The sequence below is a fragment of the Vidua macroura genome, chromosome 1, assembly GCF_024509145.1.
Source record: "Vidua macroura isolate BioBank_ID:100142 chromosome 1, ASM2450914v1, whole genome shotgun sequence".
Classification (NCBI taxonomy): domain Eukaryota; kingdom Metazoa; phylum Chordata; class Aves; order Passeriformes; family Viduidae; genus Vidua; species Vidua macroura.
This window is the reverse complement of record NC_071571.1, coordinates 106,599,488-106,611,762: the sequence shown is the minus strand read 5'-3', so window position 1 is coordinate 106,611,762 and position 12,275 is coordinate 106,599,488. Positions and strand designations below refer to the sequence as shown.

The window sequence follows — 12,275 nt, the reverse complement described above, 5'->3', positions numbered from 1 at the left end:
TTACTGAAGAAAAAAAACCCAAGAAAATTAAAGTATGAAACCTTCAGTAATGACATTGTGCAAATTTACAGCAGGGGAGGAAATGCTTTACAGTAAGCATCTTGGAACCATTAAAAATCACATTTCTTCTTTGAGTCAGCATCTTTATAATTCTGTCACTGAAAAGAACCTCTTTGTGCAACTAGGCAGCACAGAGTAGGGATTACCACACTTAAATGTTCTGAAGGTCATGGAAGAGTGCATCACACAGTAACTTGCTACACATGATTTCAAGGATGTTTCTGTCTCCCTCACCTTTAAAATGATCGGTTTCTTTTAAGAATAATTGATTTACTCTCAGAAACGGGATCTCTGTGCCAGAATTCCTACTCCAAACAAAGCAGTCTTGTTTTGCCTCTGCAAAGGTTATGATCTGTTTCTTTGAAACATCCGATGTTCAAATTCAGATACTTAGAACCAGTTTCTGATTATCTTTTCTGGCTTTTCAGTTCCCCCCTTTGATCATCTTTTAGTATAACTAAATACAAAAGTGAACATGGTCTCAAGAATTTTTTTAAATTTTAAAAGCTAATTGTATTAAACAGTTTCTTTTCCTTCATCTTCCTTATATTCAAAGACTGCTACTGGGAATTGCTGAGTTATTAATGACACTTCTGAAGTAACTTTCTAATTCTGTTGAAAGGTATTTCTCAATTGCTCCTATTTACATACACATTCTACAACAGCTGAAAGAGATTCCTATAAAATTTAAGGGAGAAGGGATTCATTCCTGTCAGAGAAGCACTTGAGGGTTTGTATTGGGTCTTTAGCTGCTATACTCCTTCTTTGAAGTACTGCTACTTTCAGTGGGCTTCCATGGCCTCCTTTATACACTCCAAGACTTTCAGTTCCAGACCTGCCTATTTTCACATCAATATCAGACCTTGGTGATTTGCGTGTAAGTTAAAACCACTGCCTATTCTGGCTTGCTGGGAGTGAGTGGTAAGTTCTGCCCTATTTCAACTAATGGCCAGTCACCTTCCCCCCACCCCTTTGGGTAAGGGAGGAACAAAAGCAGAATTTATTTTATGGTTAACAGTTTACTGAACGCACAAAGCAAGACTAAGACAAGCACAATAAAACCAGCAGAATTAATAGCAAAAGTATACAGAAAGAGAAGGTGCTTTACCCACAAGAAAGGTGTTCACCACCAGGAACAAAACCAAATGGCAGATGCTTCCTGTAGATCTGTTTGATTGCTAAGGCTGCCTGAATCCTCTTGTTATAGAATGGATGATGCCTGGCACAAATCAGGTACCTTTGTTCTGTTCTGGATTGTATAAAATACTGTGTCATTTTTCTGTCAGAATGCTTCTAAGCACCCTTTTATTGTTGTTTTTTAAAAGTGGAGATTATTTTTGCATTCTCTGAGAACTGAAATTTTAAACTCATGATAAATGCAGCTTCTCCAGTGAAAGACTATCAGAATTTCTTCAGGCATGCCCAATATAGGCATATTTACTTGCTTCAAGATATTTTGGACAGTTAATCCATTCCTTTCCAACACTTTCCTAGTTTGAATGCGCTCACACTTCGGAGGAATTTGAGCTGCAGATGGATGGCTCAGTTACGAAATAAATTGTACTGATAAGGTTCCTTAACTAGCTGAGGCTCATATCAGTGAGACACAGTAGTGAGGGACTATGTTCACTCACATGTGCATTCTGTTGGCTGAACTGAACTGCACTTTCAGCTACTGTTGTAGCTGAAGTAAGCTGGCAGATAGTCAACCTCCTCAGGTGCTTCTCTTCCTAATTCTGTAGTTTCAGTTTTGTGAAGGTGGGAGGTATGTGCAACCTCAAATATAGGCATGCCCAGATTAATTTAAAGGAAAAGCAAAATCACATTAGGAGTGTAATTGGATTGATGCCTTGTGTTGTTACAACTTGAGCTGCTGCATTTCTGACTCAAATGTCAGTAGCACTGACGTTTTTGCCCGATGTGCTCTGAGTTATTTAGCTTAAGTTAGAAAGGGGTGAATGTAGAAAACTTACTTGAGAATAAACATTTCAGTTACACCTAAAGCTGACATTGAAATGGGTTACCCTTATTTTTATCTGGAGCTTCATTTCATCCCAAATGAAGATGATATAATATCCTTCAAAAACCACTGTAAAACAGAACTACTGTCAGAAGATTTTTTAATATGGTCACAACAGGATATTGACACTATTGTACATGAATTTTTTTTGTGAGGTTAGGTTGTTCTTTCACCAAGGCTTATATATAGTGTGATAATTGAATTCCTTTACAGTCAGAATTTGCATTTGTCATAGTTGTCATCTGAAGGGCTTGCTCTTGTCTCTGAAAGGCAAAGGTGCACACTTCAAAGATGAAAATGGCATTTGTTTTCTATTGGAGTAGATAAAGGAATTGAAGTACAGTCTTTTTCTTTAATAGGAAAAATCCCAGGAGGCTCACACTTAGTACTTACTCAAACAGATCAGGCTTTCTATTAAGGAATTGTGACAAAATGCCCTTTCATGGCTTTTTTTAGATACCTTTCAGTAATTGAGATTTACAACTGTAGCTCACACCTTGCACAGCACATTTTAAAAAGGCTGTTGTATAACCTTAAGGTGACTTTCATACTCAGGTTTTGAGGTCAGCTTCAAGTGCTGTGTAAAATGAGGTTGAAACCTCCCTTTGTAGAAGGAGCAGACATTTATTCAAATTATCAGTATCTTCATTGTGCAGAAACCCATCCAGTTACCTGCCAGTACTTGGAATTCAAGATGAAGTATTGGTGCATTCACTCTCATGCTTTTCTGTTCTTCTGGGTTATATTATATGTGAATCTGGAGAGCAGTGTAGACGAGTGTAGAGCTGCCAGTTTACCGCCTTTAAATCCTCTTTAGTGTCTTACATCTTTCAGTTCCTTCTAAAACATTTGAAACTGCAGGGGAGGGAACAGTCACAGCAGTCACTGAGCTTATGCTTGTGGACAGTTCCAGCAGAGATGTTGGACTAGCAACTCCCAGTGGAGAGCAGCAGGCAGTGAATTCTAGTCTTGAACTTACTGGGAAGTGCTTAGGTTAGAGGTGTTTGATCTTGACTATCTCAGTGTATTTATAGCTACCAGATCTCTGTTTTGGCTGATTCATTTTGGCTCTTTATTTTATCAGTCCATTAAATTGGAAGTGTAGGAAATAGCAGGAGCCATGGAACTCTGTTTTAGCCTACCAGCAGTTTGTTATGAAGTAGCAGTGAGTCCTGAAGGCCTGTAAAACTACAGAAGTTTTTTATAACATTATCAGTAAGTGATAACTTCTGCTTTGTGTCACTCTCAGTGATACAGTAAATTTCATAATAACCTGCCAGTAGCAACTGGAATTTGTGAGTTTGTGTACAGATGGGCTTACAGAGTCATCACAAGCATTTTAGAGTGATCCAGGGACAATACAGTCACCAGTCACTGCAACTGTAGCACTGCAGAGCTGTCAGTAGTGTAGCTGCCTTCAGGATGATTTGAGTATCTCCTGATGTTAATTTGAAACCTTTCATTTACTCTGGCTTTTTATGTGCTTGTTGGGAGTATATTAGGATAAATAATTGCTTTTTAAAATGCAATTTCAACTATTGTACCCTTTCTTTCCACAGTATGTTGTGGTGAGCAGTAAAAAGATACTGTTCTACAACGATGAAAAAGACAAGGACCAGTCTAATCCATCTATGGTATTAGATATAGAGTAAGTAAAGTCATTGTTAGTTTTGGATACGAATTGACAAAAGAGTGTTGTGTGTGAAATAGCAGATAGCAAATCCAGAAGCTTGAAATAAAAATTCCATAAATAATTTTTAATTTCCCATACCAGTTGGAAAATGTCTGTCTGTGTTTTAGCGTACCATTAACAGAACTTTGACAGTACTTGTTCTTTGTCTTGTGATTGCTAAAAGTTAGAGAAAAAGAGAAAGGATCATTGCTGTTCTAGTCCAAAGCGCTTCTAACTTTTCCAGCTGTTTTCTGTTTAAAGTGGTAAAATATATTAATTGTGATTCCTTTACATTGGTTATACATGAGGGAAATTGTGTCAAATATCACTGAAACCCCTCACTGGTACATGACTCTGATGTTTGAACAGCTGATTGACATTATGGGATTTTACAGCACAGTAATTGAAAAAAGATTTTAGAATTCATGAATAGATGTATCAGGGACTAACAAATACAGTGGTCTGGAAGGACTCTCAAACTCAGGAAGTGCTTCAGCTGCCAATTGCTCATAACCAGGAAAAGAGTTATTTTCTCTTTGAACTGTTTTGTAATCTCTTTTCATAAACATCTGCTACAGCCACTGTTGAAAACAGGATCTTGGGAGAGGTGGACTTGGAGTCTTGACCCACATGATGTTTGTTCCAATTTAAATAGTTTTTCCAACAGCTGGTGCCCCAGATTTCCTTTTGTGATGTTTTGGCATAGATCATTCATCAAGCCATAATATGATTTAGTAAAAAAACTACTGGATAGTATTCTACTTAATATGGTTACTTCCATCCAGGTTCTCACTAAGCTTTTCTAGCAATAATGTTAGACTTCCTAGTGTTTTGAGGAAGTATTTGAAAGCCTTTATCTTAAGTAAATTTACCATGATGGATCTTGAATCCATTATAAGATGACCCTCTTTCCATGCCGTGAAATATTTTGGTCGTACGTGGGTAGACAAAATCTGTATGGTTTATGAATTAGTTCCCAAAATCATATTGCAGTGTTGAAGTAGGTCATGTTGCTTGCATAATTTCTAAGAACTACAAAGTAGTTTGATAATTGTTCTGAACCATACATAACTTTTTAGCATTTTCTGATTCATGTTTCTTCTAATCTAGTAAGCTGTTTCATGTCCGGCCTGTAACTCAAGGAGATGTATATAGAGCTGAAACTGAAGAAATTCCTAAAATATTCCAGGTAAAAAGAAGTATATTCTCTTGTCTATTTAACTCTCTTGAAAAAAAAGGTGGCTTCTTTGGAAAGGGTATAAAAGTACTTAGTGCTTCAACAATAACACAGCAGTGTTCTTTTTCAGATTCTCTATGCTAATGAGGGGGAATGCAGGAAGGATTTGGAGGTAGAACCAGTACAGCCGGCAGAGAAGACAAATTTTCTAAATCACAAAGGCCATGAATTTATTCCCACATTATACCACTTTCCAGCCAACTGTGAGGCCTGTGCCAAACCTCTCTGGCATGTCTTTAAACCCCCTGCTGCCCTAGAATGTCGAAGATGCCATGTGAAGTGCCACAGAGACCACTTGGATAAAAAGGAGGAATTAATTGCACCATGCAAAGGTATACTCTTGGTATTTTTCTGTTCTGTATTCTGCATGTGGTTAAGCCAAACCTGCTGAACTACTGGAGGTGAATTAAAGCAGTTCAGTTTAAAATTAAACTGTAGTTCCATGATTTTAGATTTGGAAGTTGCTATTAAAGCAATAGGCTGTTACACTGTTTATGAACAGGCAGCTGTGGCAAACCGCTGGAGGTCCATGGTGTAACTGATGAAGCTCTGCTGAGGGCCCTGAGAGCACAAGGTTCCCTAGAGGTTTGTTCCCAAGTACAGGGCATCTCCTTGGTGCCCTCACCATTCCCTCTGCACTTACACCTGACCCATGCTAGGAACAATTGCAGGGGCTGCATCAGCAAGCTCTGCTGAGACCTTGCAGCGTGGTTCTTAAGCCACCTCACAGACTGGAGTAAAAGTTTCTCCTCTGTGCTGCTGTGAAGTGGAGTATTCAGGCTATGTACTCTGGAACTTGGCACCCACACAACTTCCCAGCTTATTAAAATTGTAATTAGTGTAAGTTTTTCATTTCTCGAATGTTCATGTTAGACTCAGTAATCTTAATGCAGAATGACAAATAGTGAAAAACATTATATTCATAATCCTCCCTGCTGTTTGTGGTCTTCCAAAAATTTATAAACAAATCCAATATAAGAATGTATATAGGTGCCATTGTTCCTTCCAGTGGCACAGTTGGTGTGTCATAACTTTTACTTTGATAAGGAGCCCGGGTTTTCACTGAATCATCTTCCTCCTTTTTCCTTGTAGTGAGTTATGATGTAACTTCAGCAAGAGATATGCTCTTGTTGGCATCCTGTCAAGATGAACAGAAGAAGTGGGTGACACATTTAGTAAAGAAGATCCCTAAGACACCACCATCTACTTTTGTTCGTGCTTCTCCTAGAACTTTGTCTACAAGATCCTCAGCAAACCAGTCATTCCGAAAAGTTGTTAAAAATACTTCTGGAAAAACTAGGTGAGAAATAAGCTACAAAACCTACAGATCTTCTTGGCTAAAAAACCCTCCATTTATAAGTCCTATTCCGTGTGAAATTGTGAAATAATTCCATAGTTATGGCTGTTGAAGTGCTGATATAAATCTTTGCTCAAATCCCAAAGGAAGGAGCAGAATTTTCCTGTTATTATGGTAAATTTATCAGCTCTTCACATTTGGAAAGGTATCATGGAGGTGGTACCTGGCCTGCCAATGCTTGGGAGGGAGCTAGTTGCATTTTTTTCCCATTTAAAGGCAAGGCTCAGTGGATGTCAGTAATGGCATTTAGCAGCAAGGATGATCCACAGTCATCCCATCCGTGGATTGACTCAGAGCTTGTGTATAGTATAAATCTTCTGCAAAAGGGGCTGAAATGAGAAACTTACAGATTCTGTCTGTTGTTAGGGCAATTCTTTTGTTGTGAGGTCAGTTAAGTATTAATTCTGTTCTTCCTCCCTGCTTACTCATGCCAGTTGTCTTTTATCCCAGCAGTTGTTTTTGTAAACTATTTGTGACCCCATGCATTAACCAGGACATGATGTAAAATACACTTTTTTAATGCTTAGGTTGCTGTAATCTGATTTTAACCTTTATTAGCTTCCTGATACAGTATGTGCATTGTTTTCTCCCCAAATAACTGATTGAATTGACAGTATGGAGTAGAAACTAGTGTCTCAGTAAGAAAAGAGTCTTCCCAGATTGGCAGGGCTACCAAACATTCCTGGCATGAAATGCAATAAAAACAGACTTCTGCATGTAAGGAGACATAGGGTATGTCATGAAACACCCTCCTTGAAGGGAACAGATGAGAAAAATATGAAAGACAAAAAGGGCATTGATTTTCTTGTCTCCAGGATTTCCATCCTAAAACCTAAGTGATGATAGAATGGTTTAGGTTGGAAGGGACCTTGAAGATCATCTAGTTCCAACCCACTCTGCCAGGGTGGATCAGGTTGCTCAGGGCCCCATCCAGCCTGGCCTTGAGCACTCCCAGGGATCATAGTTTTGAGGTCATAATATATTCAGTGAAGACCTTCAAGATAATCACATACTTCTTTATTTCACATTTGGATGTTTAGAGTTGTAGACTTCCTCTTCCAAAACCTTTTTGAATTGCATTCTGAGTATGCTCTCCATTTATCCTTGTGAGGTCCTCTGGTAGCTGTAATAACCAGCTTTCATGCATACTCTTTTGGGAGAAAAATCCATTTTCTTAAATCAATTAATTGATTATTTTTCGCTCTGTCTCAATAGAAGTGCTGGAGTTGCCTTTAGCTAGGACAAGTTTGCGACTAATCTGTTATAGAAGGAACAGATTTGGATATTTGAAAGTTTACAGTAACTCTAAAAGGAATGGGTGTGTTTGGGGACATCAGTTACCCAGACAATTGCTGTTATTAATCCTGTTGGCATTGTCCTGTTGAGAGTGTTACAGAATCACAGAAATGCACAAGTAGGGAATGGAACTTCTTTAAAAAATGAGAAACACCATTATTAAAGCTCTTTTTTTAAGATCCTAAAGATACAATGAGTCTAATAGCTCACCAGCACCAGAAGGAGGACAGCTGCACATTCCTGAGCTTTTATCTTGTGTCAGTTCACGTTTCACAGATAACCAGAGTGAACTGATCTGTTTTTCAGCAGAAAATTAATCCAGGAATGTTTTGCCTAAAGGAAAGCCAAAAAACCCAAAGCATGACAACAAAAACAGTCCAACCCTAACTCCACAGAAGAAAAGCTTGTGAGTGTCTGTTGGGTTCAGAAGTCACAGAGGTTTGGGGGAGAGCCTCAAGAACGGAAGGAGGAAGGGTGATGGTCTTGCACAAGTGAATGTCAGGTCAGATCAGCTGTTCCAAATACTGCAGCCTTGCATTTTTTTCCAGTTGTCCTAGTGGTACAACCTCTGCTCACATCTTTCTCCATCACCCAACAAGATCTTCCAAGTTCTTAGGAAGAAATAAAGCTCTTAGGTTTTCTGTCAATTCAGAAGTTAATACCTGCATGGTATCTTACCTCTTTAGCTTCTTGAATTTATCTGACAAGCTGACATGGATCAAACAGTTAACATTTACATTACTCTTCTAGACTGACCCCAAATCCATCAGTGAACTTGATGACATAACTGATATCTTGCTTCTTGATGATACCAAATACTGACAGAGCTTCTTAGAACATGTAATTAATTGTAAGAAACTCTGTTTTAATGCTGCATATTGTAGTCACTGATTGTGGAGAAAGAGTCCTATTGATCATAAGCCATTTAGAGAGGCACAGCACTTGAACAGCAGGAGTGCTGGGTATGTGTGTGCTCCTGCCTGTCATGCTGCCTGGAGATGTCTGCAAGAGGTAGGTGGGTGCCCTTGCACTGCCCTGATGCTCAGGGAGCTTCCTGGGTGTCTTTGTGACACACTCTGTCCCCATCAGACAGCTGGCACTGGGCTGACTGGAGTGTAGTGAGGCCTGCCTGGCACCTGCAGAGCAATGAGAGCAAACAATGAAAAGATTCAGAGTTCCACTGAGCAAAGAAGCATTAGAAAAAGGCCAGATTGGAACTCTTCATTCTGGCAGTTACACTGTGGACCTTTTTATTGGTTTTCTCAGACAAATTTTTTGTGAGCTGTATCTATGAACTAGACAAGTACTGCTGTGATGGACTGTGCCCAGCCTGTGCCCTGATACCACTACATATTCTGTTCTGTGTGTTTAGAAAGAAGAGGTGATGGATTTATTTTAGGAAAATCCACTTCTAATGTACCAGTGTTTAAATTTGCCTATTAAATAAATTCACAGTGTACCTTATGTACTAAACACTTAACTGGTAGCTCAGCACAGTAGCTGAGCTCATTTGACAGCCTGCTTCTACTTAAAGGGGAGGATTTTCCCTCTCCATCTTATTTTCCTTCTTTTCTGTCCTTGGATCCTAGATAAGTGCTTGAAATGATCCATTTTGGACCCTTCCATGAAGGGTCAACAAATTCAGTTTCCTGACGGTCAAAGAATTGTAGACTAACTGTGCCAAGCTAGTGAGTAGATCATTGCACTGAGAAGTGCAGTGATTGCCAAAACTGAGGACAGGTAAGTAGGAGGATGCTCTCCCGGGGTCAGGAAGGTGATTAAGCAGAGGAACAGCAGGCTCTTCTTCTCTCAGGAGGCAGTCAGTTGTTAGGTCAGTCTCTATGGACTCATGCATCCTATAGTTCTCCTCCTCCCTCACCACTTTACCTAGGTGTGGGAATAAGAGAAGCAGCAATGATTTTTATGGGATGTACATGTTTAGCTTTTACTAAGTATCCGAAAATTATTCTCTTGTCAGACAGTATAGCAGAACTTGCTCTCGATGATGGAGTCCTACCATGTAAGCAGGCATTAACTGTTTTGTTGAATGGATACAGACTTGAACACATGCTTGAAGACATTTCAGTACATTTCATTCAGGGTCTGACCCACCTTTCTTTGCAGTGCTTCCTTGACTTCATGGAGAGGTGTCTCAGACCCCTTGAAAGGAGCTTCACATATAAAAGTTCATCCTAAGTTCTATTCCTCATTTTAATAACTTATCACTAATGAGAGTGAATCAGAACTTCATGATGAACTTGCTGGCATTTGCAGTACTGCTTTGAGATTGGAGCCTACACTTTATAGCTTACAGTCTGCTGATTTATTCACGTTGTATTAGCACAGCTGAGATCTTTTGTTTTAATACTGTTGGACTTGAGCACTTGGTCAAGTTAATGCATGTTTGAAGAGGAAAACAACCAACCAGCCAAAATTCCTGTGCATCAGATGAGCTCTGCAACTGCATGTGCGTGCTCTTAGCCTAGAGAGCCTTTTCTTGTCCCACAAGTGAAAGAGGGTCACCTTGCAATTGCCATGAATACACCCATGATTATTGACTCTTAATTGCTTACTTGTAAAGCTGCAGTAATATTACCATCTGTCTGATCTCTGTGTTTGCTTAATTTTGTTTGAAACTGAGAACAGTTTGTGGAAGATGATGTAGGTATGATGTTAGTATTGTACCTTGTCAATTGAAAAAAAATTCTGTTAAAATCAAGTATTTTGTTCACTGAGGCTCTTGGCAAACACACACTAGTGTTACAAAGTTAATTTTTATATTTGTTATTAATTGTCTGTTTTCTTTTTTATTCCAGCTAACCACATGTACAGAGCTTAATGGAACCTCATGGGATGCAGTCAGAGAAACAGGGCTTTTTTTAACCACACAGAGCAGTGCAGACAGGCTGTTGTTCCTTTCAACATAACTATCACAGGCTTCAGGGTTAAGATTGCTATTACTGTCTCCTCCTTGCTTTGGCACAAAAGCACGCTGAGGGTGTTTAATTGCGGGTTTGCCTCAAGGTAGATTAGATTAATTATTACTATGTAATGCAAGTTAAAGCAAATAAAGCTTAGCTAGGTATATAAAAAAGGTGCTGCCTTTTGGATTTTTTAAAAAAGCCTGTCGGTCACAATGAAATGCAGCCAACTTGCTTCGTACCAGTGAAAGAAAAAGACTGTTAACCCTTTGAAGGGGATATTTATGTCAAGATGAGCATATGAAATGGAGTAGAAGAGGAAGGTTTCTCAGTGAGAAGGACTGCAATTGCTTTCAAGACTCTTAAGTTGTGCTCTTGAAGACTGCAGAACTGCAGAACTAGCTTAAAATGAAGCCTTATCACTTGAACTTCAGTGCCTTCACTGCAGAGTTCTTTACAGCCTTAATGCTAACCACCCACTATGGAATGGATCAAAGTGTTAAATATTTTACATTATGCTTTACAAAATACTGATGCAGCAGGTTTGTAAAGGGGGGAAAACAAGTAATTGCCTTTAATCTATGCATTTTTGCCAAGCCATACTGAATTATTTTATTGTTAGAGGCTAGAAACTAACAGTAAAAAGAACCGAGTTTGGAAGCATATTTTGGGGTACATCATTTCTATTACTGTATAATGTATTGCCTTACAATTTTAAGTGATAACGTACATTAAGTTAACAAACATTTAAGAAATATATGCACTGTTTGAACTGTAAATTATTCTTAGAACACTTTTACTTGGTTTTACATTGTTCTTTTAGTGCCTTAATTTGAGATAATTGTATTATTGCCATGTCGATAAATGTAGAAACCTAAAACTAAAGAAACCTCTAAAAAACTATTGCGTATCAGTAGTTTTTACTGAACTTTAATTGGTTGAAGTATTGTAGATGCTAGATGCATTTCTAAATTAAGTACAATCTTTGAGTGAGAATTCCTCTTACAAAGAAAGACTGATTCTTGTTCATAAGCCAAGAGATGTGTAGGCAGTGCAGGAAAAAAAAAAAAAAACAAACGCAAAAGCTCTGGGTGAAATTCAGGAATTTCAGTAAATGCTGTCAGACTCTTGCTTTGTAGCAGGAATACATTCTCATGGTATGGGCAGTATGGTTTTATTTTATTTTATTTCTTAACCAAATACCTCCTCAGTAATTTATAATGGCTTTGCAGTTGTGTATTAAATAAGAAGCACTGGAAAACTGATTCGTCCTTAGGACGATTTGCATGTTTCAAGTGGTATTGAAAGCCGCACTGATGGATATGTAATAATAAACATATCTGTTATTAATATGGTAATGACTCTGTGCTCATTTAATGAGAAATAAAGTAATTTATGGAAAGACTCATTTGAAAATGACTGGCATGGTGTTTTCTCCTGACTGCAGCTTATTCATCTTTCTAAGCATTCAGACATTGCAACAGTTTCCAAGTACAAGGTGCATTTGCAGCATAATGCCCAGGGCAGTCTGAAAGTAAGACTGAGTAAGTAAATACCATATTAAATAATATTTTCATTTCCTTATTCTGATGGCCTGCTGTAGTAGCCTAATTTATATTTATTATTAATCTACCACCCTGAGCTGGCCTTGTGATTGCTTCATCCTTCATGATGCAGGTTTGGAGTTTCAGAAATCGCACTTATTTGTGGGA

At 38.5% G+C, this 12,275-nt stretch overlaps 1 protein-coding gene across 2 annotated transcripts in view; it reads left to right on the top strand.

Moving 5' to 3' along the window:
- ROCK1 (Rho associated coiled-coil containing protein kinase 1) overlaps nt 1-11,971 on the top strand; it is an 83,221-nt gene extending 71,250 nt beyond the window's left edge. For both annotated transcript variants that reach the window (XM_053975956.1, XM_053975965.1), the window contains exons 29-33: nt 3,640-3,728; nt 4,863-4,941; nt 5,060-5,321; nt 6,082-6,289; nt 10,459-11,971. In XM_053975956.1, the coding sequence (XP_053831931.1) occupies nt 3,640-3,728; nt 4,863-4,941; nt 5,060-5,321; nt 6,082-6,289; nt 10,459-10,462 (642 nt within the window). In that variant the 3' untranslated portion in view covers nt 10,463-11,971. The remainder of the gene's footprint in view (nt 1-3,639; nt 3,729-4,862; nt 4,942-5,059; nt 5,322-6,081; nt 6,290-10,458) is intronic.
- The last annotated feature ends 304 nt before the right edge of the window (nt 11,972-12,275 follow it).